This window comes from Labeo rohita, chromosome 24, assembly GCF_022985175.1.
Source record: "Labeo rohita strain BAU-BD-2019 chromosome 24, IGBB_LRoh.1.0, whole genome shotgun sequence".
In the NCBI taxonomy this organism is placed as follows: domain Eukaryota; kingdom Metazoa; phylum Chordata; class Actinopteri; order Cypriniformes; family Cyprinidae; genus Labeo; species Labeo rohita.
Window position 1 is genome coordinate 13,726,467 of NC_066892.1, and position 24,408 is coordinate 13,750,874.

The 24,408-nt window shown below is 35.5% G+C and overlaps 2 protein-coding genes across 5 annotated transcripts in view; both read left to right on the top strand.

Annotated features, from left to right (window-relative positions):
* Positions 1 to 376: 376 nt before the first annotated feature.
* On the top strand, positions 377 to 8,807 carry rnf6 (ring finger protein (C3H2C3 type) 6). The gene is made up of 4 exons (XM_051098547.1): positions 377 to 477; positions 1,684 to 1,839; positions 1,998 to 2,111; positions 3,337 to 8,807. Exons 2-4 carry the CDS (start codon positions 1,698 to 1,700, stop codon positions 5,148 to 5,150), a joined length of 2,070 nt encoding a protein of 689 aa, XP_050954504.1. The 5' UTR covers positions 377 to 477; positions 1,684 to 1,697; the 3' UTR covers positions 5,151 to 8,807.
* A 2,511-nt stretch (positions 8,808 to 11,318) lies between these two features.
* The window catches only part of atp8a2 (ATPase phospholipid transporting 8A2), an 84,575-nt gene continuing 71,485 nt past the window's right edge, over positions 11,319 to 24,408 (top strand). For 2 of the 4 annotated variants that reach the window (XM_051098536.1, XM_051098537.1), the window contains exons 1-2: positions 11,319 to 11,553; positions 16,431 to 16,532. In XM_051098536.1, coding sequence (XP_050954493.1) covers positions 11,511 to 11,553; positions 16,431 to 16,532 — 145 coding nt within the window. In that variant the 5' untranslated portion in view covers positions 11,319 to 11,510. The remainder of the gene's footprint in view (positions 11,554 to 16,430; positions 16,533 to 24,408) is intronic. The other 2 variants (XM_051098538.1, XM_051098542.1) reach the window with 2 other exon arrangements.

Here is a 24,408-nt window from a genome sequence, read left to right on the forward strand (position 1 = left end):
GTATATATATATATATATATATATATATATATATATTTTTTTTTTACCTTTATTAACCCTCTTCAAATAACAGACATATCATTGTTAAACACACACACACATACATATATAATCATTTCAAATAACACTGAAATGTATAAAAGCATATTATAACATTGTCATTACTTTAGAACGTTATAGAATAATTAAAGTAAACTTAACAGGGGGTTCATCGAAATATATTGCATTGCTTATAATTTAGAGATTATTTTATGTATGTATATAGCAAGATGTTGTTTAGCAACGCATTTGCTAAACAAACGTTATTAACAAGTGCATTATAGTGTTGTTATTCATGTATTACTGTGGGAACTGGTTTTGCGCACATGGTAGTTGTCCGGACAGTTGTTTGCGTAGCTCCGTTGGTCCCATCTTGGCTACATTGTAATCAGAGCGGAGAGGAAAGAGAACTCGTCCATATTACAGCTGCTGTTTCAGGTACTTACATGTCTGTTACTAGCTTATTTTCTTTATTTTGTTCTCAATCTGGACAGTGTTCTTACATCTCATATCTTCTGTTACATTCTTGTGTCAGTGACATTTTTTCCTCATCTTGTCAAAATAATAATCTAAACCTTTGATTGGCCCACAGTTAGCTTGTCAGCAATCTGTCGACACCATCAAAGGTGTTGCGCATTTAAAATGACAGCTCGCTCCGCCGCATGGTTTGCGTTTGCCCGATGAGAGACGACGGTGACAGTTTAATGACAAATTTCAGTTGTGATTTTCACCCTGTGTAGACTGCTAGCCTAGGCTTTTTATTGTCTCTGGGATAGGTTGCTAGCTGACATGGAGCCCGACTTTTTCTTTGTCATGGCCCTCCTTTGACCGACGCTGAGTGGATAGTCTGGCTGTCAGTCATCGCTTCTCGAACGCTGATTGGTTGTGAGGCTGACAGCCCAGTTTTGGTGCCTGACTTGTTCTGCGGTGCTGTCTGTGGCCTACTGTATTATAACAGAGCAGCAATGCTGTTTGAAATGACTGAGGTGTAATTCATAGGAATTAATTTGACGCTATTGTCAACGTCACGTGGCTCTCGGTGTGTTTTGACTTATGTCAAAGCGGTTTTGCTTGCATATTAGGATTTACGGATTGTCTTTCTGAGGCGTTCATTTTGTCGTGCTGTCTCCTAATGGTGGCTATGTTTTAGACAGAGAGAAGTTTATGCTTCAGAGTATCCTTTTATATATATTTATGATATTTTGAGTACATTTTTTTGCTGTCTCTATATTAACATGATTTCTAGAGTGATTTTTTTAAAATATATATTTAATATTGCTGTCTTAATGTTTTTATAAAAGATGAATAGTTGACAGCTAAGATACTTTAGGGAAATAATCATGTCTTATGATATGTAATTGTTCATCAAAATCCTTTTTTTGCTTATTCTTTTAGAATTATTGTGCATGCATTTTTAATGACCTACATGGCATTGTATTCTTAAAAATTCATTTAACATCACAGAACCATAATATCAAAGTTGATTACAATGGAAAACATGTTACATGTTCCCCTATAAACTTAAATATTAATGTTGATGATAAAAGTTGCACAGAGTGAAATAGAACATAGACAAAGCCATAACCATCAGCTTGAGTATCTATTAAACAATTTTAGTTTTTTCTTCTTGTAATATCTGAGCAGCGGTTTCTGTGGTGATGGACCCTCCCGGCGGCCGAGACGAGCGTCATCGTCAAGCGGAGCGGCTTCGGCGGGAGGAGGCATACTACCACTTCATCAATGAACTGAGTGAGGAGGAATACAGACTAATGAGAGACAGCAATCTATTGGGAACACCTGGTGAGAGCCGTCTATATGCATTTACGCTTACACAGTGAAACACTTACAGTATATTACAAAATGTAATGCATGAGGAAGTACACAATTCCAAACCTAGCTTTTTACTCGAATGAACAATAGATGGATGTTAAATAAGGTGTGTCTTTGTTTGATTACAGGTGAAGTCACAGCAGAGGAGCTGAGACAGCGTCTGGATGGTGCAAAGGAACGAGTATCATCTCAGCCACGCCCCGAAACCCGCCCACAAAGCAGTGAGGCAGAGGGCAGTAGTGGTAAGGACATAAAAGGACAGTTTTGAATTCAGTTGCTCAGCTATGCTAATAATTTTACTTTGAACGATCAGCTGGTTTTGTATGCAATAAACACCTTGCAGGCAGAGCCACAATGCAGTTACGAAACAATTCAGAATGCATTCTTTACAAAACAAAACAGTCATTTCCAGCATTAAAGCATTATGAAATAATGTAATTACAGTTTGTGATGCAGCTGCAATTTGATCTAGTACCACTTCATCTTTCAACAAATGTTTCTTTGTAGACTCTCCATGACACTGTGCTGCATTTACAAAACAAAATACTCCAATTAATTAAAAATAAACTATCCACTTGTTCCTTACACTGGGATCCTTCTGATATCTGTACAAAGATGCAAACAAGCTGTTTAAACCAAATGCGTCAAATCAAACATTCAACGCGCATCTCTGTACACGGCAGTGATTGTAATTTCTGTTTACTTTTGATGTGACGCAACACTCGCATTCAGCGTGTCAGCCGTTAAGTGAACGCCAGTGGTTGGGGCCTATAATGAGAAGAAGACTATTCATTGATGCCTTGCTCTGGAGGCAGTGTTTATGCAAATGCTTCTGCCTGGGTGACGTCACTTTGCACCTCAGATCCAAATGAGCTCTCTTTGGAGCTTGATTAAATAAATGCTTTATTTATAATGAGGAGGACATTTTAAGCTATGAAACCTGCAGGGTGTTTTAATGGTGCAAAGACCTCTTATATGCCAAAAGATCAAGGCAAATTTGATTTCTCATGTCATGAGCTCTAAAACTTGTGGGCAACTTGCCAACATACAATACAGTTGTGCTAAGTGCTAAGGGCATCCTGAATTTGAATCCCAACTTGAGGACTTTTCCCAATTCCGCCCACTGTCTCTCTCCTACTTCGCTTCCTGATCTGTCCTGTCATAATAAAAGCAAAAGTGGCAATAATAAATCTTTTTTTAAAAAAAAAGCTTTGTTGTTGTCAGTCTATGTTTGTGATTCTTACGGAAGTAAACTATCATAATCTGGTATGATTTTTAAAAAGGTTTTCAAAAGGAAACAATTCAATGCATCCTTGTTGAATAAAAGTAGTCAAGGAATCAAATTAGGTTGTACAGGTAGAAACAAACCGAACAAAAGAAAATAGTTTCATTACTTACCCTTTTATTCATCTATATTTATAAGAAATTGGTCATATACAATATTGATGAACAATTTTTCTTTTCCAGGTGCAGTTGAGCCAGGTGCAGAGACGTCTAATGGAGACTCCCTGTTGGAATGGTTAAACACTTTCCGGCGCACAGGAAATGCTACGCGTAGCGGCCAGAGCGGCAACCAAACATGGCGTGCCGTCAGCCGCACCAACCCCAACAGCGGCGAGTTCCGCTTCAGTCTTGAGATCAACATCAACCACGAGCAACCTGAGCCTGGAGAACACAGCGACACCCCTGACCCGACTGAACTTCCAATGCCTCCTCCTCCTCCTCCCCCAGTGTCATCATCTGCCTCTTCACCCACGACCCCTTACAACCCTTCAAGGTCTGCACCTTACTCCCTTCCACACCCCACGCCGTATTCTACGGCCAGGCCCACCCTGGGAAGGAGGGCCGCGGTGCGCCGCACTCGCAGTAGCACGGCTCCGCCTGTAACGCCGCCTCTGACCTCACAGGCTCCTCCCACACCTCTGCGGAGGAACTTGCCTTCTTTGCCAAGCTCTCCTCCTCCACAGGCACCACTCGCTTTTCAATCACAAGAGCAGGATGGTGGTGCCGTAAGGAGTCAAATACAGGTCACAACCTCCTCAGTAAACGCAGGGGAGGGGCAGAATGGAAATGAAGGTCTGGACTGCCCCACCGCTCTGCCTCAGTCCGGCCCCCAGGTGGCGCTAGCCACCCGCGAGCCACGAAACAGCAGGACTCGTTCACGTGGTCGCGTGCGGCGGGCAGCAGGAGCAGGCGGGGTTTTGTCTCGCTCTTCGAGACGTAGCCGCTCCCCCCTGGACCGAAACCCCACCTCCAGTGTAAGCCCCACCCATAGCGGCAGCGCCGCCCCAGTGGAGTCCACCGGAAGTACAGCAGTTGCAATGGAGATGGGTGAGGCTGCTGTAGAGCCAGCAGCTCCTACGGATCCTCCAGAGGCTGGTGAGGAAGAGGGGGAGACGCCAGTGTCAGGTGCTGGAGGTGTGCGGCGCCACCCTACGATCATGCTAGACCTCCAGGTGCGGCGCATCAGGCCGGGCGAGAACCGGGATAGGGACAGCATTGCAAGTCGCACTCGCTCTCGCGCTCGGGCTGCTGAAAACACAGTCACCTTCGAGAGCGACAGTGGCGGATTTCGCCGCACCATCTCACGCTCAGAGCGTGCGGGAATCCGCACTTACGTCAGCACTATACGCATCCCGCTACGACGCATTTCCGAGACAGGCCTTGGCGAGCCTAGCTCTATGGCGCTTAGATCTATTCTGCGCCAGATCATGACTGGGTTTGGTGAGCTCAGCTCTCTTATGGAAACGGAAGCGGATTCAGAAACCACGACGCCCAACCAGGACTCCGCCTCTGCCGGTGGACCCCAGGCGTACCGCGTTGGTAGTGGCGAGGGCGGAGTGGCCCATGGCGGAGTGGAATCGGCAAGAGAAGGTTTAGTGCCGGGTGAGGAAGAAGGACAAGTGCGGGTGAGCAGGACTGGGACGGAGGGACGACCTAGCAGCAGGGACACTAATAGCTTGGTGGAAAATGGGACGTTGCCCATCTTAAGGCTGGCGCACTTTTTCCTTCTCAACGAAGATGAAGACGAGGAGCACCCGAGGGGCCTCACCAAAGAACAGATCGACAATCTGGTCACACGCACTTACGGTCAGGTCAACCTGGAGGGCGAGCTGGGCCGCGCTTGCAGCGTCTGCATCAACGAGTACGCTCAGGGCAACAAGCTGCGCCGCTTGCCCTGTGCCCACGAGTTCCACATCCACTGCATCGACCGCTGGCTATCTGAAAACAACACCTGCCCCATCTGCAGGCAGCCTATTCTCTCCAGCCATCAGGAATGATGTAAGCCTGTAGCTATCAATCAACGGACTCAACGACTGACTTTTGTTCCACCCTCGGTGGCACATGTACATAGTGCTTCAATGTTTTCATTCTCTGAGATCCATTGTATTCAAGCTAAAGGTAGAACCAAAAGCAGAAAAAGACTATAATGCAGAGATTTAACAAAGCTTTATTTTTTTAGACTCCTTTCGTTTTCATTTCTTCCTCTTCTTCCATTCACCATTATGCTTTGCGGACATATTAACAGATGGCGTGACTAACTCGGGCAGAGTTAGGAATGTTAGCTTCAGCTAAAGGTGCGGTTACATTTACTGCTATTTGGCGAATTTTCGTGGGCAAAATCCTCATTTCAATGGGCATCTATGTAGGGTTGGGTGTTGTTTGAATTTTATCGATTCCGATTCCAATTCTGCTTATTGATTCCTAGTTTTGATTCCAAAAATCTAAAACATTTAAATGTCAAACATACTTATTCTGTCTTTTTACAAAGTGTTCTGTTGCAGCTGAATAACATGAGCAAGCAGCTCATTACAGAACATCTAGGTACTTTTACGCTTCTTTTATACCTTTTACACTTAGGAACTTTTGCCTATGCTTTTAACAAAAACGACCACAGCAAAAACAACTAGCCTAATAAATTTCAAACATTAAATTGTTAAAGACAAGTAAACAGTCAGTAATAAACAGGAACAAACAAATCAAGTAATAGTATATATTAAGGATGTAACGATATTATCGATATTGTGCTATCGATAACAAAAGTCTATATATTATTGTGGTCACATGATGATATGAAACGATATAGTGCCACCTTAGAATTATAAGGTTCTATCTGCATTCTGAGCACTTTTGAGATACTGAGTTTCAAAGTTTTTGCATTCCATAGACTTCTCTTTTTTTTCTAAAACAGTCCCAAAATGTACACAGCTTAAAAAGTGTTGCCAGGTCCGCTGTTTTTGAGCTACTGTAACACTGTTGCCGTGGGATGTTTTTCATGTCTGAGGGTTTAAGCGACCCCAAAAATGCAGGATGCTAAAAAAAGTATTTTACCCTGCAGAACGCAATTATATGGGGGACCCCCTCTAAACGCGATTGGGCTAGTTTTGAGTAGCAATTGGGGGGGTTTTGTTGTGAAAACCTGGCAACCCTCGTCTTCCGGACAAAAAGTGTAGATTTTTACAATTTTTTGACATAAAAGTTATTTAAAGTTGTGTTTTGGGCCATTATGCTTTGGGACAGTATCTGTCAAACAAACTAAAACCGAAAGCACAATGTGGCTTAATCCCTTCATCAAGTCTCTCATGTTTTCGCTGCGTGTTTCAGAGCAAAGCCTGCACTTCGTTCAGGCGATCAGCTCACGATTCAATGTTTTCCATGCCTCAGAATGGCTCAGTTGTGCTTTATTTTCGCGGCAGATGATTATAGCGTTTCACTAGATTTGTAGTGTGCTTTCCGTCAAAATAAAAGCTTAAAAGTGCAGTATGAATTGCTGACAGCTAGTGGTTTAAATGGTTAATGTTACTACATTATAAATTCAAAATGTCTTTCAGGTGTAGAAATAAGGAAAAAAGCATTGTAATTTCCCTCCTGCAGTGTATACCTATGAAATATTATTTTTCATTTACTTTACAGTGCAGTTGTTTTACAATATATGGCTATTACTGTCATAGGAATTACAATAATATACAATTATTACTATTTTTATTATTATATTCTAATTTGTTTGGCTTTTAAAACACCAGTGTGAATGTAATTTAGACAGACAATATATCACATCTAAAAAGAAGGTTAAATTCAGGTACAAGTCAATTCACTTACTTTTTTTCTGACTTAAGTTCAAATTAAGAGCTCCAACTTATGTTCTTAACTAAGAAATAGCACGGAAATAGGCGGAACAGGGCGGTTCGACAACGGACACAGGCAACAGTGTGCATATTCCTTTCCTCCCTGCTCTTAAATCGTTTAAAAATCACATTAAAATGTGAACGCAGGAATCGTTAAGCGGAATCGAAGTGCACGTGTCTTATCAAATACCCAGTTTTTGGAAATTTAGAACCGGTTCTCGATACCCAACCCTATATCCATGTAATCGGGTGAACAATTTCCAACAGAAAGCTACATCGCTACACTATCGACAATAGATATCGGATCTCTTTTGCCTGTGAAATTTCACTGAAATTTCGCTAATGAGATTGCACCTTGATTCTATCTCACGAATTTTAAGTTTGGTGGCTTCAAAAAATGAATAGACCTCTTAAAACTCTTTAAGGACATGTAAATAAATGAATGTCTGTGTTTTCAGTTTTAACGGTAAGACTTATTCTAGAAAGAACCGTACGCTGGTTCTATTGCATTTTCGAAAGGAACCTTTACTTTTAAGCGCTTGCAGAGAAATCCACCAGTTTTGAAGCTCTATGAGTCCTCCATGTAAATGCTCCTTAATGTTGGGCAGTGTTCTTTTAAATGCGTTTTCAATCAAAGCAGGTTTTAAGTGTGATTTCTACGGGGTCGATAAGAATAGTCATGGGATATGAATGATGCATCTGGTGGTAGATGAATTTGTCGCTGAAATTTCATGCATCTGCATCTTTATACTACGGGAAACGGCAATGAGCAACTCGGCAAACACTACAGAACTCAATTTTTTTAAGCGTGGTCATAATTTCCCCTGTGGACTAAATATGCTTTTCCACTTTGAGTGTCATTACATTTCTGATGAGAACAAGCCATTTGCATTTTTACAACCGTTTTGGAGTGCCGATCGGATTCTATGATGTTGTATGAGCTAGTAAGTGCATGCTTGATTTGTACCTGCGTATAAACCCCTGCACATAGTTCACAATGTTTTAATAAAAAGCTGAAATTGATTATCACTTGAAAGCACTTGTCAGCCCAGCCGCTGCACTGTAAGGCAGTACATTCAAGCCTGTCATAGGCCAGACTTCTTCCAGGGTGGTGCAATGATACAAGAAGGCAATGAAAGGTTAAATATTGTTGTTTTCCTACGTTTCCCCTTCACGTTTAGCTAATATTTAGGGTTTCTCTCATCACACGCTCCGTTCCGCACACAAACATCCTGCCCTGCTTACATATTCCCTCAGTATTTTAGTGGTTTCACATATGGCCTTGTCTGAAATCCGAATCGCCATTTTGTACCCGTCATGCAGTGTTGCTCGTTCCCCACGTGAGGCAGAGCGTGAAGTAGGACTTCTGAATGAAAGATCATGAATGTAGTGGTACCTTGCGTCTTTCCAAGGTACACTTTTCCTCAATGTACAATAGATGTCTGCTTATGTTTCAGGATCTCGATTAAAACAAAGACAGAGTCTGTTATTAAACACCTGTCCTCGATGTTATTGTTTTCTTGTATACTAAAATATCCCTTTATTTTGTCTGTATGTTGTGAGGATGTGTGTACGTTCTGTAGGAAGTGTGAATTGTAAGTATGTGTGTGTGTATATTGCTGAATGGATCAGAATGGTTTCTGAGCTGTTGTGTATCTGCGAGTGGGGGATCTTTGGCCATGAAGTTTAGATATTTAATGATGAAAGATTGACATCATCGAGCTATGACTATGTATTATGTTATAATGTGATGCTAAAACAGAAGAATATGTATTCTGTTACTATGTAATAAAATAAAACACATTGATTTTTTTCTTCTCTGCTCCCTAACAGTGGAATGATAGACATGCTTTGTTATTACCAGGAATCACTGAAAAATTGCTTTTTAAATTGATCAAGTGAAGTGAAGAGTGAAGACATTTGTGACCCTGGACCACAAAACTTCTTAAGTAGCATGGATATATTTGTAGCAATAGCCAAAAATTCACTGTATGAGTCAAAATTATCAATTTTTCTTTTATGCCAAAAATCATTAGGATATTAAGTGTTTCATGAAGATATTTTGTCAATTTCCTACTGTAAATATATCAAAACTTAATTTTTGATTAGTAATATACATTGCTAAGAACTTCATTTGGACAACTTTAAAGGTGATTTTCTCAGTATTTTGATTTTTTTTTTTTTGCACCATCAGATTCCAGATTTTCAATATCATATTATTGTGCTATCATAACAAACCATACATCAATGAAAAAGCGTATTTATTCAGCTTTCAGATTATTTATAAATCTCAATTTCAAAAATTTGACCCTTATGACTGGTTTTATGGTCCAGGGTCATATTTATGTGGTTATAAAAGATTTCTATTTAAAATAAATGCTGTTCATTTGAACTTTGTATACATAAAAAAATCCTGAAATGTATCCTGGTTTTCACAAAAATATTAGTCAGTGTAAGTGTTTTCAGCACTGATAATAATAAGAAATATTTCTTGAGCATCAAATCATACATGTAACCCTGCAGACTGGAGTCTGCTGAAAATACAGCTTTGTCATCACAGGATAAAAAGAGTACAATTTCTTAAAATAGAAAACAGTTATCTTTAAGAGTAAAATTCGTAATTTTTAAAAAGTATTTTTCATTACATAAATGCACCCTTGGTGACCGCAAACTTTTGACGGTACTGTGAATTAACTGATTTTAAGTCAAAACTTTAACAGCTACATCACAGGCAGAAATAGCTATTTAATGTAATAAGTGCATAATATGCATTCTCCCCTCCTAGAGTGTGAACCTGAGAAAAATGACTTTAAAGTTTTTTTATTTGTCCATCCAAATTAATTAGGACACTGAAAATGTGATAATTAGATGTTTTGGTAATGAAAATTTTAAATTGATTTTTACCCCTATTTTGAAGTTACTGTACTCTGCCTTTGCAAAAAGTGAGAAGTCACACCAAGGCAAAAGGCAGTAACTTCCACATTCTCAATATTTGGTTGCTGGCCACATTTACAAAATCGTTATAGTAACACCTGTATGAAATCTAGTGAGCTCACAGGCTATTGCATTGGTTCTCAAACTTTTTATACCAAGTACCAAATCAGAAAATATTTGACTCTTCAAGTACCACCATAATGACCGGCATTAAAATACAGTAGCATAGTAGGCATAACTATTCATCTACAGCTCTGCACAGTTAAAAAATGAGGCTGTTTTATTCCTAATAAGGATGGTTATTGTTTTTAACATTTAACATTGTAAATATGCAGTTTAAACATTAACATTAACACTGCACTTTGCTTACCAACGGGTAAATAAATGATTAAATTAAAATGTGTTGTACCTAAAAGTTAAAACTGTAATGTACTTAAATGTTAAAAAAATAACTCAAAGATTAAGTTAAAATGTATTGTGTTTTAGCATTAATTATAATTAATTTAGTGATTCTTCTGCGTACCTCTCTCTACCTTTAATCCTCTTGTGGATTAAACATCTCCGATGACATTCATCCCCATGGATTGATTTTATCAGGTTACAAGAAAAGGTAGGATATGGATTTAATTGCAAACTGTTAGTACTACAGATTTAATAATTGATTATGCTACATGTAACGACATTAAAATCCACACGCGTCCAACTAGAAGTGACACCCTGCTAAATAATCTGCATTATAAAAAGGAAAAAATACAAAAAAAAGTTTTAAATATTGTGCCCTTTCCTGCTCACTAAGTTCTTCTCTATATGATTTAGCAGCTTCCACACATTTTTACCATGGTTTAGACACCATAAATTAGCAAAACAACATATTCAGTAGTACATTAACATGCAATCCATGCTGTTGTTTACATCCGAGTATCGCCAATTTGGCCGCGCATCCGGGTAACTGACCAAATCGTGACGTAAGTGCAAACGCTCCATAATGATTTCCAATTCCATGTATGTAGATTGCTCATTCTATAGTAAAAAAAAAACATAACGGTTCATTATGTAAGGTCTGAAAACACAGTTTGTATATTATAGGCTATTGCATATAGAATATAGATATTTATTGATGCATTCCATCCATTCATACAAGGCTAACTTTAACACAACATTGTTAAACTTTAAATCAGGGTAAAGCCATAATGTCATAAACCAATACTCTAAAACTGAATATTTACATAAATGACACTTTACATATATTTGAAATTAAATTAGCCTTCTGAGGTCCAGACCACACAAGGGCGTATTGTTCAGCTTTTAAAGTGTCCATTTGGGACAGGCGGGGTCTGATGACGGAGCGCGCACGGATTCGCCTGAGCTTTCGCACAAACAATAATGCGACGGATCAGCAGGATGGCAGAAGCGCGTTCCCGACCCAGTGCGCGCTGCTGAGGGTGACCCATCATCAGGAACTAACTATGCTGCCTCCATCAAACACCGCATCCCTGCGCCTGTGGCCCGCATACCCCCGCTGAAGCTCGAGTATGCCATCATCTCGTTCCCGCTGCTGGAAGCTCCACACATGCGTGCACAATGTATTTCAACAGACGCTCGAAGAAGATCCACAGCGAGGGAGGTAAGCATGACATAATCTGCTGACAGGGGCGACGGATACTGGTAATGTTTACGCGTGTGTTTTTTATGTTGTACCATTGCATATTCGCATGTTCCTCTATGTGTCAATGATTGTATAATATTATATTCATTACTAACTATACACACAAATTAGGAAAGCATCAGTAATGTTGCACCTGTCCCGTCTGGTGACGCGCTCTTGTAGGTGACCTGTCATTTTCGCTGTGTAAACAGATGGGTTACCAGGGTGATGTTCGGTTTTTAGGTGAAAGATTAGCTGCGACTGTTATTCTGAGATAAACTGTGATGCGGCTACAATTCATCTTATCCAGATCTGCATAGACCTCTGAGGAGAGGAACTCCTAGACAGTGGTTATTTAGCACATCACGTGACTGTTTAAAGCGCTCTAACTTTATAAGCTCATAGACAGGTCTGCCTCACCTGTTGAGGTCATATGCACCGGTGTTTTAACAAATAATGCTACCTGTCAGATTGTGCTACCAACACTGTGTTTTTCATACTGTAATGTTATGTTTAGGGTTGGGGTAGGTGTACACGTTAATAAAGCCTCACACAATATTAATATCATGCTGGAAGCAAAATCTGATAGGTAGCATTTTTCGCTGTCGAATTATGCTACCATCTGTTTTAATGGGAGGTAGCAAAATCTGACAGGGTAGCACAAATTGTCAGAACACCGGGTTAAAGTGTCTAGCTTTTTATTAATTACTTCAAATTTAAGTAAAATATAAAAAAAATGTCATTTTAATTATATGCTTTCATGTACAGGCTTATTAGTTCCATTTATTGAAGGTTCATCTTTGCTGTTTTCTAATATTGTAAGTGTATGGAAATTATTCGTACTCAATTTTATTACAAAAATCAATCAATGAATCTTTGCTATTTTCTAATATTGTAAGTGTCCGGCAATTTTACTCACTAAATTCCATTACAAATATTTAAAATATTAACAACAATTATATATATATATATATATATATATATATATGTAAATATATACATATATATATATATATATATATATATATATATATATATATACATATATATGTAAAAAAATCTACAGAAAAATAAATTAAAATCAATCCACTAAAATAAATATTATAACCCACTAATATAAGTGAATAAAAATGGTTTAAACTCCTCAGATAGGAAATTCCAGAAATGAAAAATGTTATAAGATGAAGATATTTGTAAAAAAAAAAAAAAAAAAAAAAAAAAAAAAAAATATATATATATATATATATTAGTCACTCAGTTTATAAAATAGTGAATGAATGAAAATGAATCTTTTATTGTACATCTAACAAAAATCAACCCACTAAAATCATTTATTAACTTTAACTTTATATAACTTAAATGTATAAACAAATATATATATATTATTTATTTTATTTTTAATTTGTAATGTATTTTTTTTAGATTTTGTGAGTTTTTGTATATATATATATATATATTAGTCACTCAGTTTATAAAATAATGAATAAATGAAAATGAATCTTTTATATGATATTTAATCTCATATTTATATCTTTGTATATCTAACAAAAATCAACCCACTAAAATCATTTATTAACTTTAACTTTATATAACTTAAATATATAAACAAATATATATTATTTATTTTATTTTTAATTTGTAATGTATTTTTTTTTTTAGATTTTGTGAGTTTTTGTATATATATATATATATATATATATATATATAATAAAATCTGTCAAAAAATAAAATCAACCCACAAAAATCATTTAATCACTTTGACTTTATATAGCTGATTAAAAAATGGTTTAAACTCTTGAACATATAGGAAATTGCACAAATTAAAAATGTTATAAAGATTAAGATATTTGTAAAAAATATATTTTTAAAGGTCATTTTAAAGCATTCTTTTTAAATACATGCAATATACACTGAAAAAATGTTGGGTTTTTAAAACAATTTTGACTTAGAAATTGGAAGTAAATATCACAAGTAGCTGCAGAGAAACTAACAAATTGAATTAAGTGTGAAATAAAAACTGAAAGTGGCTAAAAGTGACAAAGACTGAAAGCTTAGAGTGTAAGCTTCAAAATGCATGCAGTATAGGGCTAAAAATATTTCTAAGAATTTGTTTTTGATTGTAGCAGTGAGGCTTGTTTTATGCAAGAAAGCATTGCTTTCCAAATCCATGCAATGGAGGTTTAAAATCAAAAGACTGCAAACCGCTGAACAGAAAATCACTTACTGCATCACTGCAATCTTTTAAAGATTCTTAGACTCTGAATGGAAATGAGCCATTAAAACAATTATTATTATTACAAATCTAAGTAAAAGCTTATACATCATTCTCCAAATGATGTAGTGTCAGTGTACTGCCTGTTGGGTTTCAATGTACTTAATGCAGCAAACAGTGGCCAAGAATACATTGCAAATACACAGCTCTTGAGATTTGTACATTGGTGGCAGGTTTGAGTGTTTTGGCAGCCGGTCTGTTCCAGCATGTGTTTAATCGCCAGGGCTTTGTAGGGTGATGACGCCAAGGGTGGAGTCTTTTGACAGACTGACACATATGCATTGTGGCATACACTGAACATTTGTTTAGAGCATTTGTCTGGCCTGCTCTGACCCAGCATGTTCTAGAACGAACATGCAGGGCCCATATTGTTGGTAACCTCATTTGTAGTTTCATGACATATGTGACTCTGGGTTGGATACCTTCAGAAGAGTTGCACTTGGGCTGTGTAATTTATTATATGCCTTGAAGAATTATCTTTCAGAAGCCATTCATGAAAGAAAGACGTTTGGTGTAAGTAGAAAGTAGAAAAGACATTAATCCACTCAGTTCTGCTCACCTTTACAGATGACTGACAGATGTTTTGCTCTCTTCAAGTACAAGTTGAAGCAGAAGCAAAATAACGTGCATGTCAAATCAGGTGCTTCTACATACAGTGTGATTGGGGTGTGCTGTTGTTCTAAGAGTCGTTTGACAAAAGATAACCTTCCGATGTCACGTTTGGGTTACGTAATTGCAGAACCAATGATGTAATTCAAAAAGGGCCCTGTTTTAGTGATCATCCACACTGTTTAGTGTTTCCTCATCACTTTTAAAGACCACATGGGGGCAGCATCTGTAAACTCATCACTCATGGTAGGAAACTGATCTATTTTATTGCCTTGTGTAAATAAATTTCACATTAAATGGATGGAATGCAGATAAGACTAATTTACATCCAAATATAAGGCTGTATATAAAATAAACACATATTATAGTTTATTTTGGCATATTTTTCGCTTGTCAGAATGCCAGTAGGTTACCTAGAAATGCTGTTTAAGGCTTCTACTTTTACAAACGCTTCGTCAGTTCGTTTTGTTAAAAGAATAGAACTACATTAAGGTAATGAATGCAAAAGGAATACATAAAACTAATAGACAGAGCTTACAACAATCGACTGCTTACATTATTAATTGCTTGAAATACTATTAAACATTAGCCATTTAATTAAAGCATCTGAAAAATTTAACTATTCCTTACTTGATAAAAAAAATATTCTTTTGTGAATTATAGTCATTAACATTATATAGATTCAGCATTGTGGAAAGATGATAGAAGAAAAATATTAACTCAACTTTTAATTTTATAAATCAATATTTAATTAGAATTTTTAATGTAATTCAGTTCATTTTAATTTAACGTAATTATTTATAATATATAATGTAATAAATGTATAACTTATAATTATATAATTATAATAAATAAAGTAGTGCTGTCAAATGATTAATCGTGATTAATTGCATCCAAAATAAAAGTTTTTATTTACATAATATATGTGTGTATTATATATATATATATGTTTAATAATATATTTTTTAATATATATATATTTAATAATAATAATATATTTATTATGTATATATAAATACACACACATGCATTGATATATTTAAGAAAAATATGCTGTTTATATATTAAATATATATATATATATATATACATGTAAATATTTTCAAAATATATACTGCATGTGTGTGTATTTATATATACATAATAAATATACACAGTACACACACACATATTACGTAAACAAAAACATTTATTTTGGATGCAATTAACCATTTGACAGCATAAAATAAATAAAAATAATATAATATTTAAAATAAAATAAAATATATTTTTTAAAAATAAACATTAACAATCTAATGTCTGTATTAGCAAGTCTGCTTACTCAGATAATAATAAATCCAGTTTGAATTATTCTCACATTAAGCACCAATTTTTTAATATTATACGCAATTATTTCAAACTGAAAGACATTTAAGGAAAAAGATGGCACACAGTTAAAGCATTGCTTTTTCATTACATGTATCACAGTGGTTTATCATCTTAGACCTTTTAATAATCAACAAGAATCATTTTGACATGTCAGGGCCCCTTGACACTATTAAAAACACTTTAAGGGATAGTTAAAGGGATAGTTCACACAAAAATGAAAATTCGTCATTAATTACTCACCCTCATGTTTTTCCAAACCCGTAAGACCCTCGACAGCAACACAACTACCACGTTCAAGGCCCTGAAAGTTGCATTGCTGTCTATGCAGAGTCAGAAAGCTCTTGGATTTCATCAAAAATATCTTAATTTGTGTTACAAAGATGAACGAAAGTCTTGCGGGTTTGGAACGACATGAGGGTGAGTAATGAATGACACAATTTTTATTTTTGTGTGAACTATCCCTTTAAGAAAGAGTTGTTTTAAGTAGTAAGGCATCATTTCTCATCCCTAAAATCACATTTCTAAGCGTGTTTTGCTCTGTGGTCTTACTGACTTGATATCTTGTGTTGTTTCTTCCTTATGGCAACCCTTGTTGGGGCTCCTCCAGAACAGTTAGTGTTGACCCCTCTTAGCCAGGACTCCCCCCTCCGGCAGGACCAGCCCGTGGGCTCCAACATGTGCTCCCGCCTGGCAGACAGGTTTGAGAAAAGTGAGTGCCCTCCCCAAGCGGGCCGCTGCCTCCCACTACTGCTTGGAGCCTCACAGGTGCATGAAGCCACCCCTTCCTTCAGCCCACACTGCATGGATAGACTAATAAACCTAACGTTCTCTACACTCATCACATGCACACAGACATGACATGCATTAGGGATGGGCGGTATGACGGTATGTATTGTGGCGACGATTAGAAATGTGGTAAAGAAACATGCATGAATAAAATATAGAACAAGCTTGATTTTAAAAAGAGTTAGTAAATGCTTAAATGGTAAAATACGCATTTGTTTTAAAATAGCCAAGAGTGGAGTATTTATGTAAACACAGTTAATTATGTCTGTTTAAGTGAACCAATCTTTTGGGAGAAAATCATATGTGTATCAATATATTGGATCCGTGTGTGAGGTCTTAAAGGGATAGTCCACCCAAAAATGAAAATTCTGTTATTAATTAATCACCCTCATGTTGTTCCAAACCTGTAAAACCTTTGTTTATCAAGGAACACAAATTACAGTATTTCTAATGAAATCCGAGAGCTTTCTGACCCTGCATAGACAGCAACACAACTGACACGTTCAAGGCCCAGAAAGGCAGTAAGGACATTGTTAAAATAGTCAGTATAACATCAGTGGTTGAACTTTATTATTCTCATAGCTTCAAAAAATTACGGTTGAATCACCGTTGAAACGCGTCATCACAGGCTTGTGAAAAGGGTCCATTATTCAACTATTTGATTTAATATCACATTTTGCCTGTGCAAACGCCTCGATACAATTGCATAAACATATGCGGTGCAGCTTTACTAAATGCGTTTTAATTATCAGGAAAATACCTACATCAATATATTTTTTAATGCTAATGATTCATCTCGATTTCAAAATAAAAGTTTCAACCCTCACTCTGAGTTTACACATTTTCAAGTCCACATATTCAAGAAATTACAGTGGCTGTAGCTTTTCTGTCATCGAGAAATGGCCAAATATTAAAGATTAAGTGAACATACGATTTAAATGTTGTTTGGTCAATAGTAAACAGTGTTGGGGAGTAACTAGTTACATGTAACGGAATTACGTAATTTTATTACAAAATAAATGTAATTGTAATTAGTTACAGTTACTGAGAAAAAATATGTAATTAAATTACAGTTACAGATTTAATTGACTTCTTTTAAATTGCATTGACTGCTCTAAAATGAGACACCAATGTTTCAGGAGTTTAGGACACAGAACAGGACACATGCTTATTCGATAACTGTTTTATTTCCTATTTGGGTTTATGCAAAAAAAACTTTATATTTTGAGATTGTTTTTTCCAAGGCATTGTTAAATGCTAGTGTTTTCTGTCATAACTATGCAAACATTTGATTTCAAACCCAGTATCATAGCTATTAAACTATTTCTTGTTATGATGTTATGTTATGATCTTGTTATGACATATAGCGCAGCTGCGTTCACGGTGACCCGAGTTCGATTCCCGTCTCGAGGTCCTTTGTCGATCCCGCTCCCCTCTCTCCTCCCAGCTCTTTCCTGTCGTCTCTCTACTGTCCTATCACAATAAAGGCATAAATAGCCCAAAAATATAAGTAAAAAAAAAGTCTGAATTTGCGGTGTGCTTTAAATTAAATTATTACACAGCTCAGACTATTTTGGGGCAACTTAAGTCAGTGCTATATGCTTGATAATTTTTCTTGGTGGAAGCTTTTCGTTTGGTTAGTTAATAGAATATTAAAGCTTAATTCAATATTATGTGGACAATTTCTTAATTCTGTCATCCTGGTATCATGGACTTGCTCTGTTGTTTCATACAAACGCAGCTGCTGCCATATAAGATAACTAACAAACTAGTACTACTACTTAATTATTTATGTGGTGAAATGTTGTGTAAGAAAACTGGTATGACTGCACTGTGTCCCTAAAATGTCTAGTTTGAACTTGCCGTTTGCTAGCAACTGATTTCTTGATGAAAGCTTTGCATTCAAATATTTCAATTCAGATCAGTGTTTTGTGTCTAATAATTTTGACCCGAAACATCTAAATAATCTATTAGCAGCTGTGTAATAAGTGAGATAATGTACATTCAGCCAGTTGTTATCACAAAATAAAGATGTGTATTATCCTTTACTTATTATAATCTAATTCAAGTGATAAAGGATTTTGAAATTCTGACAGTAATCAGTGTTGAGTGCTACTGTAAGGTTAACTCTACCTGGTTTAAATGTTTCAAAATGATTAACAGTTGAAAATATTAGAAATTTAGTAAAGTAATCAAAAAGTAATTAAAAGTAATGTTACATTACTTTAATAAAGTAATTGAAAAGTTACACTACTTATTACATTTTAAATCAAGTAACTTGTAATCTGTAACCTATTACATTTCCAAAGTAACCTTCCCAACACTGATAGTAAACAGGGATTAGATCAGGCAGTGAAGTGTAAAAACAATCGTCAGGTTGTTGGCGCCCTCTGCAGGCATTTGTCGTAATGCGTAATGTACCTCAGCTCTATTTATAGTACATTACGTATTTTAACAGTTTTGTTCAGTAAAACCATATGATTACTTGCTTTTGATACTTTATTTGAACTAATTATTATTGCCTCATTGTTATTATATATGTATTTCAAGTCATTTTAATGGCTATTGTTCACTTGGGTCTATTTTTATTACTACAAAAAAGTAATTATAATTGTCTGATAACTCGATTAATCATCAGTATAATTGACAGATTACTCGATTACCAAAATAATTAGTGACAGCCCTATCAGATATTTAACTTTAAAACATCTTGCTTTTGGCGAGCACATAATCCAAAAATAACACTTGTTATAACACAGTGAAAAAATCAATCATCTGTTGTCCTCTCATATCAAAATTCATCTACATGTTTTAAACTGTTTTCAGTTTTAAACAGTGCTTGACCTGTGCATATTTCACACCTGATTCAGACAGCTTTTTCACTGCCAATGTCGTTAGTTAAAAATTAGTTAAAAACATCTTAATGATGAATTGGTTTCTTACAAACACACAGCTTTTCATTTCACAAGATGTTCATTGATGGGTAGGAGTCGTGTGGATTTTTGTGATGTTTTTATCAGCAGTTTGGACTTTCATTCTGACAGCACCCATTCACTGCAGAGGATCCATTGATGAGCAAGTGATGCAATGCTAAATTTCTCCAAATCTGTTCTGATGAACAAACAAAGTCATCCACATCTTGGATGGCCTAAGAGTGACCATGTCAGTGAGTTTTAATTTTTGGGTGAACTGTTACTTTAAATTGTGAGCAGCCTAATAAACCTGTTGCCCTCTATGTCAAAAAAGTTAATCAAACAACAACAACAACAAAAAACTTTTCTATTTTTAATAAGAATCAACTTATATTTATTTTTACATTCGATTACTCAATTTCAATGACTTCTTACTGCATGTTAAAGGGATAGTTCACCCAAAAATGAAAATTCCATCATATCAAAATATCTTAACTTGTGTTATGAAGATGAACAAAAATCGTATGTGTTTGGAACGACATGAGAGTGAGTAATTAATAACAGAATTTTCATTTTGGGTGAACTATTGCTTTAAATAAACCTACTGCACCTAAAAAAAGCGTATTTAATTTGTATGTTTGCTCTATTGTATTTGTCCTATTGTAATTTGCTTCTTTGTAACTATATTTTGAAATATACCATTAACATGAAATAAAGTTTCTCATAAAGTGAAATAAGATTTCGGTCGTATCGCCCACTCCTAGCACGCATCAAGGGATGCAACAAAATGCATGCATGCATAACAGAAATAGCAGTCTTTCTGGTGTGGGTGTTAGTTAGTAAGCCAGGGGTCAGACTGTGACGCTTGCATGGCTTGTGCATGAGGTTGCGGGTGGCTGACGTGCCTGGTGGTGTAAGTGAACGATCTCACCTGCGCTCGGGGATAAAGCCCGGTCAGGATTAGATACAGGTGAAGTTGCAGAGCTGACAGAAAGAGGATTACCCTCCCTGGTCACTGTGCCTGTAAGAGGCTTTCATTCCTCAGTCACCCTTTTCCATCGCCATAGCGACCCGAGCTGCGAGCGCACCCCCTCCGTTCCCCTTGGGGGCCACCGGGACCTGTGGGTCACCTTGGCGACAGGAACAACATGTCACGTCGAGGGCACAACAAGTCTAGGCGGGGCTCTGTAGGTAATGGGTGGGCAAACGTCTGGTGGAACAGCCACACGTGAGCATGTGGGAACTAGGGATGGGCGGATCAAATATTGATACTTCTGATATTGATGCCACATGGGAGGATAAATCCACATAAAATCGATCCGCAGTGATTTAATACCAATGCTTTTAGCATTATTTAGCATTAAAATTAATATGCATCATTAGCTTTAAAGGGAAAAACTTCTAGCAGATAGTATAGCTCATCAACAGAACGCTAAAAAGTCACAGCATTTAAAAAAAAATAATTTTTTTTTTGTTCTGTTCTCATTTTATCTCATATCCACCTATTTTCCTGAGTAACTGATGAGTGCCATGATGAATTCTAATTTCCATCTGGGGCTTTCATGTTCTGGTTTCCATAGAAATTCATGTGAAAACAATATATATAATTAAATATAAAAAGTGTGCAGTTTTAACTTTATATTATCGGCTTGGAAATTTTTTTTAATTAGGCTAGAAACACCAGAGAAAATGGTGGGTAAGTTGATTGTATGTATGAACATTCATTTTGACATTATTACTAGTAATACAGAAAATGTGACTTATTCTTTAGTTTATTATTTTATTTTACACAAGAAAAGGATTGTAACTGTAATTAAAAAAATAAGCTTTTCTAAGTTGATGTCAATGTCATCTCAAATTACTTCTAAACAAATGATAATCTTTTTTTACATTATAACAATATATAATTAAAATGTAATTAAACAATGTAAAATCAATGACGTTTAAAAGAACTAATTAAAAAAATAGTAAATGAATAAATTGCTATGTCCACATGTGAACAGCTTCTTCTTACTGTAAACTTTGTTAGCCTTGAAAATACTTCTACACAATTTTTTGTATTAAAAAAAATATTATATATATATATATATATATATATATATATATGTATATATAAAATGTAGGACTTATTTTAAGTTGTTTTTCTTTTTTTGCTAAATTTTTACAGTGTAAGTATGATAAATAATAAATAAATAAATAAAGTTTAGGCACCTACATTTTTTAAAAATGTGTAAAAATTGTAGCGTCAAATTAATATTTTTCAATAATAAATCTTTTACACAAACTATATATATATATATATATATGTATATATATATAATTTATGACTTATTCTAAGTAGATTTTTTTGCTAAATTGTTACAGTGTAAGCATTATAAATAAAAAAAAACAAAACAAATAAAGACACCTAAAGGCACCTAAATTCTTTGTGTAAAAATCGTAGCGTCAATTTAATATCTTTCAATAATAAATCTTTCACTCAAACATTAAACAATGTAAGTTACTTTTACACAGTTTTACATAATTTTCTGTATTTTCAAAATACAAGTTTTAACATATACACACACACAAAAAAAATCAACAAATAAATAAATTATATATAAAATGTACGACTTATTGTAAGTCTTGTAAAACTGCATACATTTTTGACTAATGGTTGGAAAACTTTTAGAAATAAACCACCTGTAAATGGCCGTAAACAAATGTCAGAGATGCAGAAGACAGACCAAAGAGGAGAAAATACTGTAGCAAGCAGATCAAACTCACTATTCACGACGCATGAAATACAGAAATAAAATTCTAATAAATATTGGGGGTGAGGGGTTTATGAATGTATCTCTGAGGAGAACTGACTGTCTTCAGAAAAGTATAGATGGTATTTTCTTCATCTTACCATCATACAATGCATATTAATGTAATATTTAAAAGGAAAGCTCTGCTTTGTTTACAAGGAAACGCTGAATCGCTACTTTTCCATAAGCGCCACCTGCTGGCAGACAGTGAATTTGCGTCTCATTCAGCCCGTCTGCTGTTTCTGTTTCGTTTATATGTTTTATGTATCATAATATCTCAAAGCAAAGGTCAGACCATTAAATTTTTGCTTTAAATTTTGAAATTATACAATCTAATGAACATTAAAATCAAATCATGCTATATGCAATTCTGTGAATATTTGAATTACAATTGAATAAATAACTGATATTGCCCATCCCTAGTGTGATGCAATTTGCAAATTAAGAGCCTCCTTGAGCATATTTTATTTTCTGTCTTTGGATTTTGTTGGGTTATCTATATTAGCCTGCTCTCTGTCCTCTTGAACCGGTTCCAGTGCCATTGTGTTGGGTTAGCAGAAAATTCTAGACAACAGAGGAATTTGACACCCATTTGAACAGCATGACCATAGTCTGACTAATCAGAGTAGTATAATACAGACGGAGAGATGTGCAGTGATATTGCATGGAATAAGAGAGGCCCGCTGAATGAATGCATGCGGTATAAGAGAATGCGGTGGGTAAAGTGAGCACTGTTACAAAGGCGTAGGGATGAATAATGCAACCAGGGCTATTCATAATTTAAAAGCATGCTGCTTTTTAGTGGTGAAAAGCTGGCGGATGGCCAAGTGACCACACTCACCCCACACTCTGCTTAGGGTCAAACTCAGTGATAGGTTCAGACACGACTAATCAGAAGTGCATTTGTAATTCACGTGTAATTTTTTTTTACACGCTTTTAATCATAAAATATCCACCTTTTTCTTCAACGTGGAAGTAATGGGTGAGATTTCCGGTTCATTATCCACTATAGGGAAATGAAGAGAAGAACAACAACGTGCAGTAAATGGTAAAACTGTTTGCACTACAAACCAGTGTGTTCATAATTAAAGATAACACATTAAAATAATAAAATAATATGGTAATTTTCAATATCAAGCATCAAAACAAGCTGTTTTGTACAGCTAAAAATAGCTGGATGCGAATGAGACCAGACCATAAAATGTATGAATAAATATATAATATATAAAAGAAAAACGTGGATAATGCTAAAATTGTACTGAAAATGTCATATTTTTTTCTTTTTTTAATTAAAGGTAAAACTGTACAATGTTGTCTTTTGTAAGCATTAGTTAATGTATTAACTAACATGAACAATGAACAATGAACAATACATTTATTACAGTATTTACTCGTCTTTGTTAACATAAGTTGTTCATTCTTTGTTCATAGTAGTTCACAGTGCATTACTAATGTTAACAAACACCTTTTGAGTTTTAATAATGCATTAGTACAGGTTGAAATTATTATTAACTAAGATTAATGAATGCTGGAGAAGTATTGTTTATTCTTAGTTCATGTTAACTGATATAGTTAACTAATTAACCATATTGAATATATGTAACATATATTGTACATTTATAATACACTTAATTATATATATATTAGGTGTGTAACCAAATACAAAAATTATGGTTTGGTAAGTACCTCCAATTTAAAGGCACAGGAAAAACTAAACATAGAACTGCATCTTTTTTTCTATTTAGTAAACAGTGGTTGATAAATTATGACTCTGTCATAAATATACTCAATCATTAAAAGTAAACTACATTATCTCAGCTAATGCTGTAAACTATATGGAGCCCTATTACTTGCATATTACTATAATATTAAGGTTACAATTAACAGAAGAGTCCAAACTAATAAATTCAATGGCCATGTATTTTTTGGATGTACACTACTTTTGAACAGTAAGATTTTTCATGTTTTTTAAAGAAGTCTCTTCTGCTCACCAAGCCTGCGTTTATTATAAAGTACAGCAAAAACAGTACAATTTTGAAATATTTTTACTATTTAAAATAGATGTTTTTTTTATTTGAATACATTTTAAAGTATA